The 16604-nt window shown below is 40.2% G+C and overlaps 1 protein-coding gene across 1 annotated transcript in view; it reads left to right on the top strand.

Annotated features, from left to right (window-relative positions):
* LOC114645331 (guanylate cyclase soluble subunit beta-2-like) overlaps positions 1 to 5049 on the top strand; it is a 44970-nt gene extending 39921 nt beyond the window's left edge. Inside the window, exon 18 of the mRNA XM_028793196.1 lies at positions 4883 to 5049. Within this exon, the coding sequence (XP_028649029.1) occupies positions 4883 to 5049 (167 nt within the window). The remainder of the gene's footprint in view (positions 1 to 4882) is intronic.
* The last annotated feature ends 11555 nt before the right edge of the window (positions 5050 to 16604 follow it).

Genomic DNA, 16604 nt, shown 5'->3' on the forward strand with positions numbered 1-16604 from the left:
CAGAAAAAAATGTGGAAACTGTAAACAGGCACTGTTTGGATTAGGTTTTGAATAAAGTTCTCGCTGCATTACTATTCTACCCTTGTGTGACAATGTAAGTTTGACTTACCTGTACCAAAGATTATTGCAGAATCAGCCAGGAAGCAGTAGAAGACGTTGGCACCCCCTGTATGTTTTTAAAAAGATTTGGACCTTTGTTGTTCAAATCAAAACCAGAGAAGGTGGAGAGATCAGCAGACCCAGAGATGTCTGCCTTTAACATAGTAGCCTGTTTCTTATTAGTACAGTGCTGAGTAACCCCAAATGTTTTATTGTGGAATCATACCATAGATCCATCCCAATCTGCACATTTGCAATGTGGTAAATGCTGGTGGCCAACTGGCAGCTGCCAGCCGTAAAACTGCAATGTCGAGATTACAAAGGGCTATAGCAGCAGCTCCTTTTTACCGTGAGCAATAGTAGCTTTTTCATGCTCGCGTGCACAATGACTGCCTTAAAGCACTGCAGTGGAGCTCTTCATGGAACGTCAGCGGAGTTCTCTCCCACTCAGCCTCCACCTTTCACACAGCACTGGCACTCCACTCCACTCTGCTCTTCCGCAGTGTAAATGCTGCCAACTACACCAAGTGTTTTCTTGTAGGATCACACCATAATCTATCTCAGTCGAGACATTTGCATATTTGCAGATAACTGCCAGCCATAAACCATTGACGTCTAGATTACAAAACCCTCAGAAGCAGCTCCTTCATGCACTGAACAATAGGAGTTCTGTATGGCATTCCTACTGCTCATGATGTAAAGGAGCTGCCTTTGTGCATCTTCATAATCCAGATGTCAGAGGTCTGCTGTTGGAAACTGGCAACTGGCCACCTATAGCTACAACATTGCAAAATAGGCAGAGATGGTGATGTGATTCCATCACAAAACACTATTTGTCTGAAGGGAGACAGGGGTTCAAGTCCCTACCTGGGAGGTCTATTTAAGCATGCAGTGTGGTGGAGGAGCTAAAGCACCGGATTTTAAACCTCAAGGTTGCTACTTCAGTTCCCATGAGTGACTCTTAGCAATTCATATAATCTACCTGTAAACAGCTGTAATGTATCCTGATCTTGGCGTACACCTTCATCCATGATGAGTAACAAATACACCATAATAATAGTACATTTAGGACTTTATCTATCTTGCTATTGACATGCTTGTTGTAATGGCTTCATGAATATCAAAGCAATACTGGGCAAGACTGTATTCACTGAGTAAGTGACATCACAACAGACAAGGCAACACTTCTGTGAATTCAACAGATTTTCATTTTATAATCTGAATGCATGTTAGGTTATTTTTCAGAAGGTGCACATACAAGCAGAAACTACTATCACAAGAGTATATTCATTATGAATTATAAGAACTATTTTAAACTGGCTAATTATTACCAGTCAACAGTTGAATGATATCCAAATATCCAGAATTGGAGTAACTTAACAAACATAATTCCTAGTGCGACATAGCATGGATTAACATAATAAAGTTGATTGACATCGAGGAGGTAGCCCAGTGCGCCTTGATGTTGAAATAGCATCGTTTTATGGGGAGATCTTTGCCTTTTGTCTTTATCTGCTCATCCTGTAACTGTACAGTGGATTCACAAAATATTTAAACCTCTTCTATTTTTTTAACATTTTCCTATGTTGCAGCCTTGTGCTAAAATCATTTAAATTAGTTTTTTTCCCTCTCATCAGGCAACATTCATTATCCCGGAATGACAAAGCAATGTATTAAAAATAAACCGGAGATATCATATTGACACAAATATTCAAACTCTACTCAATGCTTAGTTAAAGTACCTTTCGCAGAGATTACAGCCTGGAGTCTTGGGTATAATATGACAAGCTTCACGTACCTTGATTTTCAGATTTTCAGCCATTCTTGTCTACAGATCTGCTTCAAGCCCTGTCAGGCTAGAAGGAAAGCATCAGTGGACAGCTATTTTCAGATCTCTCCAGAGATGTTTGATTGATCCGGGCAACTCAAGGACATTTCCAGAGTTGTCCCTAAGCCACTGCTATGTTGTATTTGCTTTGTGCTTTTTGTCGTTGTTCTGTTGGAACGTGAACCTTCAGCCCAGTCTGCTATCCAGAGGGCTCTGTAGTATTTTGTCATTAAGGACATCTCTGTTCTTTTCTCCGTTCAGAGTTTCCCTTACCCTGGTGAGTCTCACAGTCCCTAACAATGAAAAACACTTCCACAGCATGGGGCTGCCACCAGCAGGCTTCACCATTGGAATGATATTGAAAAGGTGCTGAGCAGTGCCTGGTTTCCTCCAGACATGACATGACGCTAATCTTGATTTCACTAGACCAGAGAATCTTGTTCTTCAGAGCCTAAGAGTTCTTTAGGTGCCTTTCTTCAAACTCTGAGTGGGCTTCCATGTGTGTTTTAATGAGAAGATGCTTCTAGCTGGCCACTGTCATAAAGCCCAGATGTTGCAGTGATGGTTGCCCTTCTGGAAATTTCTCCCACATCCACAAAGGTTGTCTTGGTGCTTAGCCAGAGTGAACATTGGGTTTTTGGTCACCTCTCTTACCAAGGTCATTCTCCCATGATTGCTCAGTTTGTCCAGGTGGCCAACTCTAGGAAGAGTCATGGTGGTTGCAGAATTTTTCAGACTTAAGAATTATGGGGGCTGCTGTGCACTTGGGTACCTTTAATACTGCAGATGTGTCTTTGTGGGGTTCCCCAAATCTGTGCCTTGACACTTTCCTGTCCCTAAGCTCTGCACGCAATTCCCTTGACCTCATGTCTTGTTTTTCGCTCAGAAGCACATTGTCAACAGTGTGATTTTTTTTTTTTTATCAACTTTTTATTGAGCAAAAACAAATTGACAGGAATAAACAGACATAACACACCCTCGCACACCCAGCCTGAGCGAAATGATTATTTAAAAAAAAAACAACAAAAAAAAAATCAAGGCGTTGCAAACTGAGACTTAAACAATTGAGCCGCAGCAGCCGCCACAATCGCATTACTGGAAGCTCCATTAATCTGCAATGCAGACAACTCCAAATGTATCAAAATGTAGAAGGAGGACAGCTAATTGTCGGCAGTGACATGTTCAGCGGGAGGCAATGATTAGTTTGGCTGCCAGGGCTCCCAGACAGAACAACTTGCATTCAGAGAACTTGAAGCCTAGAAAGGTCTAAAAGAAGAAAGAATTGACATAACAGAGGGATACTGCAGGAAAGAAAAGAAGACAGTAGGTGACATACATGTGTCAGAAAGGAAAAGACGGGGACAGTGCCAGAAAATGTGGAGAAAAGTGCCAGATAAACCAAGGGAAAATATTGGACAGACAGGATCAGCACTGAGGCCCATCAGAAACCGCTTGCGGGGAGTAGGATAGGGTCTGTGTAGAATTTTGAACTTGGTGTGCTGGTAATTTGGGTTTCTAGAACAAAGCACTACATTGGATAGAACTGTGTCCCATGAAAGGGGTGAAGGGGGAGAAGAAAGGTCTCTGAACCAAAGAGAATGATGCCTTGTAAAGTAAAGAGTAGTGGGTAGAGACAGGTTTTTTTCTTGGGAGAGAAAGACCAAATCAAAGAGTATAATGAGTGATTTGGTAGGGGGGTAGTCAGGGAAATCCCACATGTCCTGAGCACTAAGCGGAGTTGAAGGCAGAAAAAGAAATTGGAAGCAGTTTGTAAAGACTGGAGCGTCATCAGCCCTGAACTATTAAACAGATCTCCCAGCACACTAAATCCAGCATGCTGCCAAGGAAGAAATACACAGGGCCGGCCACTTATTGAGAAAGCAGGGTCATGAAATATAGGAGTAAGGGGCGCCATTTTCCAGAGAGTGCAAGTAACTTTTCCACACAATGCCAGATGTTGATGGCGTATGGTAAAATAGGTTACAAGGAAAATTTGGTGGCTTTAGACCTCAAGGAGGTAAACAGGGCACCTTGAAGTGAAAGTGGGAAAGCAAAGGAGGATTCTATAAGGAGCCATGGAGGGGGATGAACGGGGGGACACAGCCATGACAAAATAGGGCGGAGGGTGAAACCACAATGGTATAGTTCTAGGTCAGGCAGTGGTACACTTGCACTCAGTCTGTCTCTAAGCAGGGTTAAATGTTTAAGGTTTGGTCTCTTGCCATTCCAGAAGAACCTTGAGATCAGTGACCAACACTGTGACCTTCTATAGACAAATGTGTGTCAGTCCACTGAACTGACCACAGGTGGACTCCAAATAAGGTGTCGAAACATCTCAGTGATGTGCAATACAATGGGGGATGCGTCTGAGCCAGATTTCAAGTGTCATAGCAAAGTATCTGAATACTTGGGTCACTGTGATATTTCATTCTTTTTTTAAAAACAAATCTGCAAGAATTCCTAAATAACCCTGTTTTCACTTTGGTGTCTTGGGGTACAGAGTATTGCTTGATGTGGAGAAAAAAATAGTTTTAATGGTTTTAGCTGAAGGCTGTATTTATTGTAACAAAATGTGGGAAAAATTGAAGGGGTCTGAATCCACTGTATAGTGGAAAACTCAGTAAAAAAAAATGAATAGATGATTTCCTACAATTTAACATATTTGATATGAACAGATAGAAAAACTAAATACTTTTTTTGTACTCTACAAGAAAATGAAGGACTTTGAGGTAAGCATTTTGAAGGTGATTTGGGGGAAACAAAATCCTTTTCCAGGCTAGAGGGAGCTTCTGATCCTAGAGAAGCAGATACCATTCACTTGCTCATATCATCTTTTCTTAAGCTGATAGATTGAAGTTGGAAGTGATCCTGTGCCTAAAGCTATAATATCAATGCTTCATTAACTCTTTTCATTGTGCGGTGTGCCCCTCGTGTTATACATCTATTTGTTTACAGGTAAGGCGCGTGATTCAGAGAGCTACGGCAGTCTCCATAGCAATGAGAAGTCTGGAGATGATGCATATCAGCTTACGCAGGAGGCTGCTGAAAAAGCAGTTGCCAGGCCGTTTACCAGGGGAACAAGAGCCCGCCGCCACAGATCCAGTTTCTGCCTTTTAGTGTGACACCTGAATAAAATTGTTCACCAGCATGCAAAAGAGCAACAGGATCAGCCTCCCAGACATTTGGCCTACACTTTGGAGATGTGGTTGTCTTTGTACCCTGCTGAGGTTAAGGAGACCGGGCTTGGGCTGAACCTCACAATGGATTCATGTGATAATGGAAAGTCAACAGTCAGTGCAATTCTTCATCAAGATTGTTTCATTAATTCTGCAGATTAACTCGGATGTGTTTCACAGATCTATATGAATTCATGAATTGTGTATCAGTGCAGTAGTTTATGTTTCAGTTAATCATGCTGCTAAGCCCAGACCAAGTACAAAACAGGGCTACATGTTTCGCAGCTTGAGTAAGCATATGCATTCTGCTGAGAAGAGAACATGCTGCCTTTGGGAAGACCCACGAGCACATTCCTAACACTTCATATGACAGGGCTGATCCACCCCGAACGTCACTTAACTGAGCCTTTAAAGCTGGAGACCCTATCATTGTGAGTGTGCACTACACTCTGGGTCTGTTGTTAGCCTGTCCAGGATGGACTTCTGCTGTGTGGCCGCAACCCGAAATTTTGGATTTAGCGACATTACAAAATAGATAGACACATTTAACAAAGGAAACACAGAGACACCACACAGAGAATGCAACTTGTTTAATAATTCTTGATCAGTGTAAATGACGTTATTAATGTATGTCCGTCTCATGAGTGCCAACTATCTTTTTCCAATCAGTGTGTGTGTTTTAAGATTTGTCACAATTGTATTTTTTTTTTCTTCCTCTTGATGTCATGTAGCCATACAAACACTGTACCTCAGACATGATGGGTGTTAGTGTGTCTAGAGGTGTTATGAAGGAATTCTTTACCAACTGGACTTTTGCTTAATAACAGCACAGTAGGAAATGGTCATGTATATTTACAAGAAGGGGTCAAGCACCTACACCGATTGAAAAATTAAAAACACTATAAACTGTCATTTAGTAGAAAAATAAACATTTTTTTTCAAACATATAACTATTTTAATAAGGATACCTTTTATATTCATAAATTGACTTTATAATGTTTTTCACAATCATTGCATGTATTCACACTCCTAGGTTTATTCTAAAATAATTCATTGGAGCACTTACTGTAAGAGCTGAAGCACACAGCATGAGGTTAAATGCAGCAAGCAGTTTAGTCAATTGGATTGAGAAAAGCAGGAACTGACTGATGTACACGCACACATTGTGTGACCTTACAGTCCCAGCCAATGAGGTAGACGCGATTTCCTTTGCCATCATCTGTAGGCCAGAGATTTGCTGCATCCTTTTAACCTGTGGTTACTGACCTGGATGGTGTACTAAAAAAAAATCTCCATTCTGTACTTTGCAGTTCAACACATTAACTTTTCACTTCTAATCCTGTTTATAATTCTTGGAAACGTGGCCATTGCAGAAAGAGTTGTCATCCATTGGCAACAGGAATGTTACAGTTTTTACTTTCGTTCTGGCACAAAAAAAGAGAACATAATGAAACAGCAGCACATTAGTTTCAAGTTTCACTCTTAACAGTGGACTTCCTCAGACTGCGATGTGCCCCTCTGGTTATGGCCCATCTAGCCACCTATTCTATTTCTGACTCATCCAGTTCAAGTTCACAGTGGCCAACTGGAGTTCACAAACCCAACTGGAGAGGGAACCAGTGGTGGCTGATGTGTTACACAATAAAGAGCAGGAGTAACAAACTGATGAACACCTCTGACTCCCTGTGTCATACTGTGGTGGTCACACTCCGTATGCCTTTAAATCACTTTGGATAAAAGCAGAAAGTAAATTCAATGACCCATGATTTTTATGAGTAATTATATTTTAAAAATAATGTTGCACATCCTCTCACTGACACACTAACACTGAGGACTTTTAGTCAATGAATCATTCAGCAGAAGTGTGTCAAGAAAAGCTACTGGGGCTCCTTAATATCAACAGCAATACATCTGCATAAGTCCTCACTGTGACTGGGACAGCCAAGGCAAAAGTTTTTCTTTCTTTAGAATTTTCTTGCTTTACAGTCATTCCAGTGTGTGTATATTTATTTGCTTACTTATCTATTTATTTATTTAACAAGCTTCTTTTAGAAAAAAAAAAGAGCCAAATTTGACCCTTGGGACAAATAAAATATTATCTATCTATCTATCTATCGGGCGGCACGGTGGCGCAGTGGGTAGCGCTGCTGCCTCGCAGTTGGGAGATCTGGGGATCTGGGTTCGATTCCCGGGTCCTCCCTGCGTGGAGTTTGCATGTTCTCCCCGTGTCTGCGTGGGTTTCCTCCGGGCGCTCCGGTTTCCTCCCACAGTCCAAAGACATGCAGGTTAGGTGGATTGGCGATTCTAAATTGGCCCTAGTGTGTGCTTGGTGTGTGGGTGTGTTTGTGTGTGTCCTGTGGTGGGTTGGCACCCTGCCCGGGATTGTTTCCTGCCTTGTGCCCTGTGTTGGCTGGGATTGGCTCCAGCGGACCCCCGTGACCCTTGTTCGGATTCAGCGGGTTGGAAAATGGATGGATGGATGGATATCTATCTATCTATCTATCTATCTATCTATCTATCTATCTATCATATACTGTAGTGTCTAATCTATCTATCCATCTATATATCATAGTGTCTTATCTATCTATCTATCTATCTATCTATCTATCTATCTATCTATCTATCTATCTATCTATCTATCTATCAATCATATAGTGTCTTTAAGTATCATATACTGTAGTGTCTAATCTATCTATCTATCATATAGTGTCTTATCTATCTATCTATCTATCTATCTATCTATCTATCTATCTATCTATCTATCTATCTATCATATACTGTAGTGTCTAATCTATCTATCTATCTATCTATCTATCTATCTATCTATCTATCTATCTATCTATCATATACTGAAGTGTCTAATCTATGTATCCATCTATATATCATAGTGTCTAATCTATCTATCTATCTATCTATCTATCTATCTATCTATCTATCTATCTATCTATCTATCTATCTATCTATCTATCTATCTATCTATCTATCTATCTATCTATGATTGAACACAGATCTGCTCTAACTGGTAGCGGTGAAGTGGTCAGTGCTGTTAACCTCCCAGCTGCAGAGTCCTGGGTTCAGCTCTGTGCCCGGCCATCGTCTATGTGGGCACATAACTCAGATTAAGTGGATTCAATGATTATACCTCTTTTGACTAAGACAGATGATGATTTATTTAGCCTTAGCTATTTTTGAAGAAGCAAAAGGAAGGTTATAAGAAAAAAAAAACCTGCGGGTTGCATTTGATTTTTATAAAATGTATATGAGATCACTCTTTTGTTCTTCAAATATACACTTTCAAGCAGGGGAGCCCCCTATTTTCATTCAATTTCTGTACTTGCTGCTTTCTAGAGAGGGTTGAATCAGCACAAAGTGGAATGTCCATCACTTAAGTAACTGTGTCCCAATTTGAGACTAATAAACAAGAATAATTTCAGCATTGCTAACTCAAGGCTCTGTTGGAAAGCCACATGCATCACATGTTTTCCAGTTATTTTACCACAATAATTAAATTAGCACAAATTGTAACAGAACATTAGAATAAACTCACTGATGTCTTATAAACTTGAGGTAATGGATTTTTCATCCACTTAAGACTCAGAAACGTAGAGCATACCTGCACTTTTGGACGTAATCTTTCAGTAACCTCCGGTTGTTGAATTTCTCCCGTGCTGAAGCGTTCAGGGTTTTCTGGGCCTCTTGTTTGCCAGCTAAGGGTGACAGATCATCACAGCTCTCCTCCTCGATTCTCTGTGCATTCGTGTCTCCCTTGTTGTCTCTTTTGTCTAAGTTTTGGCTCAGCTGGTTCTTCTTGCCAAAAGTTGAGCGGGGAGTCGATGATACGGAATATCTTCTGACTGTCATGATGATCTTTTCTGTTTGTACAGAACAGAAGACAAATTAATGTTATGGAGTTAAAATAGCAGACACAACTGACTGGTGTCCTGTAAGAGTCCTTCTTAGATGACTGTTTTACCATGCTGTTGAATTTACTCTTCAGTTCATGCTGTGTTTCATTTTAAAATTCAGGTAACGCTTATATGACTATATTATATTATGAATGGAAATGCATTTATTTATTATAATGTTAATTTTACGCAATTTGATGCAATAAATAAATATGGTAGTGAATTAATTTTCCCTTTAGTGTATTTTTTTTAATGTTGCCGTGTTAAAATCCGGCTTCCTGCCACCCTCCACTGGATAAACCTGTTCAGTAAATGAGTCATTGGATGTACTGAGGGTAAAGTATGCCATTTTAGAATTCAATAAAGCAGCGTCTAAAAGATCACATTGACTCAGTACAGGTAAAGCTTTATGAAGCAGATACCCTAACAAAGGAAACATCAATTGTTTAGTCCTCCCGTTTCCCTACACTCTTAAAAGTAATGGTTCTGCATTAGTGATTCACTGGGTTGTGTGGTTCCTCACGAGACCCTTGCTTGACAAAGAACCATTTCATTCTTAGAAGGGCTCTTTGGGCTTTAAAAAGTTTCCTAATATGTGGACACAACAGACATCTTTAATGTATAGTTGGCTACCTAGCAGGTTGTATTAGCAGATCAAGAAAACCTGAACTTAGCCTGTGCTGTTTGTTGTATGCAGCAAGAGTCTTTGTAAAATTAGGACCCCAATTCTATTTCACAAAACTATTATTTATTTGTAGCTATTTATGGACCCTTTTAAGGATCTAATTAAAGATTCTTTCTGTAACCTTCATGTGGATAGTTCTTTCGGAAATCAAAATTGGTTCCCCTGTGGCAACACTCTGAAGGGCCACTTTGGCACCTTTATTTTTAAGATCGTACCCAACGTATACTGTAACAGTATAGAGTGCACTCTATGGTGGGGATCTCAGGGCCTCGCCGGGCACACTTAGTGACACTGCACTGCTTTAGAGACACCAGTCAGTGTGCCCTGCAGGTACCAGCCTCGAATGGGATGGCAGTCATGCCATGGGGTCCACTCGCTAACACACACTAGCAATAGCACTAACTGACAAGGAGAATTACAAACTCCTCAAGACTGCGATCATCCTAGTGTTTAGTTTAATTAATGAATCCCCCAAGACTTAAAGCATAGTATATGCAAGTCTTTTCTCCCTGACAACATAAAAGAAGTGTGCAAGCATGCCTTCTCACAACAGATACTGCTTGAAGCAGAAGTGTTCATGTCATTTTGGGGAGTAGCAGGGGCCGCCAGGCAGCTTCTTAATTGGAAGTCCATTCTTGCTGTTAATGGAGTATGTCATTTAATCAGACGGCTTGTCTCAGTCGGTAGTATTCATTTTTACTAAAACGGTTTACGACAGCATGAGAGATCTCCACTGTCGTCACGGTTTCCATTGCAGGAGGGTCTTTTTTATTTTACTTCACTCTCTTCAATTAACAGTTTTAGTTTTCTTATTATAAGATGGCAATTAACCAAACAGCAGCTAACTGGCACTACTGTAATGTGCACCTGTATGCGTATCATGAAGTATCTGGCTGAGTCAAATGGTAAGAAAGAAATAAAAAACACTGGGAGCTACGCCTTTGTTAGTTAGTAAGCTAATGTTAAATTGTTACAAAAATTTTCTCAGTTATGTTAAAATGTTTGCCTAAATACTAATACGGTCTATGGGAGATTCTAATACAACCCAACACAGCCTAAAATAAAATGGAATATTCTAATTATTTCTTGTCCCCCTGACTAAAGATTAGTCCCAGTTTATGATTCTCCTTAGAGCTGGTAAGCCATGGAGGACAAACGGTTTTTAAACTGTATCATATTGACCATATTGAATGTGCCGTCTGGACAGAACATACTGAATATATTAAGTAAGGCATATGCAAGTTTGCCATAGAGAAATAACACAACCTTCAAGTACAGAAAGTAACTGAAGTTTAACAAGAAATGGCTAAGTTTGTAGAAGAAACATTTTTTTCCTGCGTGGTTTGCTTTCAATTTACACTAAACCTTTTCATGATGAACCTTATTGGATTGAGAACTTTCTTTTTTTGTTCTGCATTTGACTCATGCTGGATCCTGCCTTGCCAACTCAGTAGCTGCTTGATTTTGGGAACCTGGGAACGACGCAGCAGCAAATTATTTTCTTTACATTTGTTCTTAGAAAATGTCTAAGAATTTGAAATTTCAGCTACACTCTTAAATAAAATAATGGTTCTTTAATGGCATTTTATGGCTCTTCTCTGGGTTGTACGGTTCCTTGTAGCTCCATTGCTTGACAAGGCTCCAGTTCATTCTGGGACGGGTTCTTTGCATATGAAGTTGGTTCTTTGTGCTTTAAAAAAAATCCTAATATGTATGGTGGGCTACCTATAAAAGGACGCTAACAGATCAAGAAAACCTGGACTTGGCTTGTGTTATTGCAGGCAGCAAGAGTCCTTTTAAAATCACGACCCGTTGGTATTTCACAATTCTGTTACCATCTATTCTTGGTTATTTACTGTATGGAGCCTGTTACAGATCTATACAAATAAAGGTTCTTTCTGGAACCTTCACACGGTTTGGTCTTTTGGGGAACAAAAATTACTCCTCTATGGCATTACTTTATTTTAAGCATGTATGGCAGAATGAAAGGAAGAGCATAGCAACTAGTTAAACAATATCCAGGTACACAGTAAGCACAGTAAAACAAATTTGATTCTAATTAATAAACTGGTAAGACTAAAAACCTGCAGACCCGTTTAAAAAGACAGCCAAAGGCTATTTAACAATTAAAAGTAATTAAATCAGCTTGCAACAACAATATAAAAATTAGAATCTGCAATATCCAGTGTATATCCATCAATTCTCAAACTTCGTTATTAAGACCGGTGCCTATCAGTGCAGCATCAGGCGCATGGCAGGAAGGCTCACCCTCACGTACACAAGGAGGGAATTTAAACTCCACGATTAACTGAACATTAAATCCAGAACTAACACGCTTGAAGTTAATCTAATGCAAAAGCGGCGACAGCAGCTAACATCCGTGCCACCCTCTAGCAAGTCATTTTTTAAACTTACTACACAAATCACACGCTGATGTCGCACGGATTCACGGAACCGCGTTAAGATATCCCCGGTCGCTGTGTGTGTGTGCCGCTTGCTCATTTTGTCCAAACCGCTAATATGCTGGGGGTCGTGTGGGACTCCAAGCTATAGCGCGAGGGTGCCCACATTGTGTGGGTTGAATGGCTCTCACACTGCTCGCGACACCGCCGCGCACTCTAACGGACCAAAGATAATCGTTGTAATCGTACTGATGAGAACGTCCGGCAATTGCTGCTGTATAGCCGCCCCTTTCGATTTAGTATGCGAGGGGTCTTCGCACGGAGTTACGCTGCATTCCTTTACTTAACTGCGCCATTATGTGTGAGTATGATCATGCACTGGCTTCTCGACCAGAACTGTGTCTTATTTTAATCTGATGTCTGGTTGAGCGAGTGGATGGACCGGGTAACAATAATTCGAACGTGTCTACATTTCCTGGCTCCTTAATAGACACTCACTTAATGACACTGTGCGTACGATTCATATTACAACACTCCACTTACCCCGGTGTGGAAAGTTTAAAATAAGGATTAAATCCATTGAACTGACGGAACCCATTTAATCTACTTTAGGATCGTTTGCCTAAAATGGGAGAATAGCTCGGTTTTCGCAAATGAGAAGCCATACCTGCTCTGGAGACCATTCTTCCGACAGGCATATCCTAACTTCCAATCATTAAGTCAATCCGTATGTGATTAAATATAATCCTGGCTAATTTGGGTTTGGAAATGACGTTTATACACCAAGATAGTAAGACATTAAAGATGGACGCGGTTGAAAAGACTTTGAGATCATAATCTTTACTAGCGATTGTTTGTCATTAATAAAAATTGAACTATCCTCGTTTTGTAAAAGTTAAGGTTTGAGAAAAGTAAGGACGTAAGACAGCCACTTTGATAACATGGCGATGATAATGTCTTAAAATTAATGCCAACATGTAAATATCTGCACACTTTGAAAATGTACTTCCATCTCCCTTTATACAACTTAGGATAACAACCTACCTACAGTTTGCACTGTATTTAAAACATCTTCTTTCGGCTGCACCCATTAGCGGTCGCACAGCGGATTATTATTTTCCATATCTTTCTGCCCTCTACATCTTGTTCTGTTACACCCATCACCTGCATGTCCTCTCTCACCACATCCATAAACCTTCTCTTAGGCCTTCCTCTTTTCCTCGTGCCTGGCAGTTCTATCTTTAACATCCTTCTCCCAATATACTCAGCATCTCTCGTCTGCACAACGCAATCTCGCCTCTCTAACTTTGTCTCCCAGCCGTCCAAGCGGAGTTTATACCCCCTAATACTGACATTCTTTTTTGGCATTTACACCAATTCTGATTTTTGAAGGCATAAAACTTGTTACGCCTGCTTTGTATTCTGAGTTAATGGACGTCAAAAACGCATTTTTCTCAAAATTGATCGGCTACAAATGCTGCCATTACATACAAGTAATATGGAGATGTGTCAGATGCGTCCAACTCCTTACGTGTACACATTTTATTTTGTCGGGGATTTGCTACTTTATCATGGAGCAGGCTGCGAGGGTCTGACGCAGTTCACCTTTGAGCTGTTCTTCCAGCACTGGTGCTGAAATATTCCTTCTCATGGCCGTCGGCGAGTCAGACGATTCTTCCTCTCCTGCCAACTCGCTGTCTGTCCGCGGGTGAAAGCCAGAGGAGAGATCCGCAGGACCGGGGTCTGCCCTCGACAGGCTCAGCTCACCTCGCAGTGCGAGATTTTCCGACTCGAGTTTCTTGATTTCGTTTCTCATTTCCTTGATGACCTGCACCAGGTGCCTGTGGCTTTCCATGCTGGGAGACGCGGCTCTCCTCTGCTGCTGCTCCTGCAAATAATAAGCGGAATTATTCGGTTTTAACATAGCCGATGCTTCCTCAATCACAGTCCAGAGCTTAAGTCCAGGAAGGTGTACGTCCCTTTTCACCACTTAAACTAGCAATGAGGTTCAGATGACCGGACACCAAGACAGTAGTAATAATTTATTCATTTCATTTCGGTGTAGATTTTCAGGAAAGCATTGTTGCCGAACAGCGATCACAGTGATACACGGAGGGCCGCAGAGCTATCCTCCAGCGGGACAAAATACACAATACAGTATATAGTTGGTCGCTTACTGAAAATGAAACAAATTTTCAGATAAAATGCACGTGGACCAGTACTAACTCAGGAGGAGAGCGTGTGTCCTTTCCAATGTATTAAAGATGGTTTTCCATATAATTTTCGAATAGTCCCTCCAGCATCCCCATAAAACATTTTAACATTCGAGAATTTGCCAGCTTATAACGGTTGCTTTATGTATTTCAGTACTTCAATCTGCGGTTGCCAAGTGGCGCAGCGGCTAGCTGGCTAGTGCCTACTGGCCTTTTTCAGTATTCCTACGTGTAGGCTGATTAGCAATTATAGCGTGTGTGTCCGGATTGACTCGAGCCACCCGTGACCCTGCTTTGGAATATCTCAGTATCACATTAGTCTGATTTGTGCTGCTGTAACCTCAATGATGCCATGGACTTTGGGCATTTTTTTAAGGTAAAGAGCAGAAAAAATATGTTTAAGTAAATATAACTATGATTTGTATGTTCTTTTAGGTTGACAGTGAGAAACGTAACTTTAAAGATGTAATATAAAATTAAAGTAAGACCCATAAATCTGTGGTAATGCATATCCACCTGTCTCTTTTGTGAAACAACTGTCCGATACAGTGTTATGGGATTATTATATTGTTTTAGATTATAATGGTATTTACACAGTACATTAATGAATTATCATCACACACATCTTCAGGACCATATCAAATAAGACACTTCTAATTTTGGATGCTTATGTATTTGCCCACTTTGACAAAACTGTTTGCCATTTCAGCTGAATTTTCTTTCCATCGTTCAAATGCAACCGTGTTAAAAATGCTTCTGACATTTTGCAGATGTTGCTATCAAGTATACCAACGTATGAGATCCAAAATACAACACTAGAAGTACACTTTTAGAAGAAATTGCATTTCTACCTATTCATTAAAGTGCTGTGTCCAGTTAAAGATCAAATAAATCATATTGAATACTTAACTACAATTAAACATTATTTACATGAAGTACAAATTATTATTTTATGTATAAAACACGACATACATACTGTAATTAAGGTACTTTCCCCTCATTTCTACTACCAGATATCAAGGTAAACTGCTGATAGCAGCAACTAAACAGAAATTCCACACTGAAAATGTCCTTATTAAATAAAATACGTTCTGTGCAGAGATTCAGCTTTCATTGGTCCACTGCTGAGTTTTGTCAATTATATTAAATTCCAGCAGCTGTGACAGGAGTAATGTTGCTCTGAAGGATCGTATTACTTGGATGAATCTGACATTCCATTAAAATGATAGAGAAATAAGACATGAAGGTGAGCAAGGACATTTGTAGAGCTCTGCCCACTCTCTGTCTATTACAGATAAAAGACAGTAATACTCTGCTGCTTGCAGCCTGTCTCCCTTGGTAAGTCTGGTGGTTATATTTTAGCAATGAATTAATTTTCATTATCATTTATTTTTCAGAGTACTTTTTGTGTAATCTGCAAATAAAACCCGTTTATCGTATGCACTACACCACTCAGTATTACTTGTGTGTTATATTTTTAAGAGAACATACAGTATAACACTGGGCATACCAACATGAAACTGTGAGTAAAATGGACTAATCATTGAGAGGGGCCATGTAACATACAAGACCCTGGGATACTATTGAGAGATCTTGTACGATAAGCACAGAGAGATGTGTTCTGTTTCACTGTGACACTCTTTACTCCACTTGCTTCTCTTTCATTGATTCCAAGCAGGTCACAGATCAATCACAAACGATTACATGGTGGTGTCACTCACTGCTCAGTGAGTGACAACAAAATGGTCTTGCAAAGATGTCACCAGCAGCCTAATATAAAAAAAACAATATTTTTGTGCAGAGATGATCAAAATATGACAAAATACCAAAAATGAAACCAATAATCAGAACACAGTCAGATGGCAGTGAGGAAATAAAAGAGTTGTTGTTTTTCATTTTGACTTTTCCCAACTGGACAGGGCACCAGTATTCTCTGTATTAACTTGTAATATTGCCAAAACTTGGTGGCTCTGAGATCTTTTTGTTTCAGCTATTAAATATTAAACAAGGATTACAAATAAACACAACACCAAGAATACCGATTTCCTTGGCATGAAAATACAGACAGAAGCCTGTTACTGATTTTAGTCTGGACAGAGAGAACTCCCTAAATGAGTTCATTTTGCCACATATAAAAGTTTTGCTTCATAGTTTCTTTGCTCCAATTTCACTGCTGCCTGCTGAGACACTTGCTTTTAACGTTGTCTACCCATGTCACTGTGCCCACTGGTGGCCCCAAGCTGCCTGTTCCTGTCAGTCTGCAGTCTTTTGCACTGTCAGATCCTGTGAGATGTTG

Source organism: Erpetoichthys calabaricus, chromosome 2 (genome assembly GCF_900747795.2).
Source record: "Erpetoichthys calabaricus chromosome 2, fErpCal1.3, whole genome shotgun sequence".
Taxonomy (NCBI): Eukaryota; Metazoa; Chordata; class Cladistia; order Polypteriformes; family Polypteridae; genus Erpetoichthys; species Erpetoichthys calabaricus.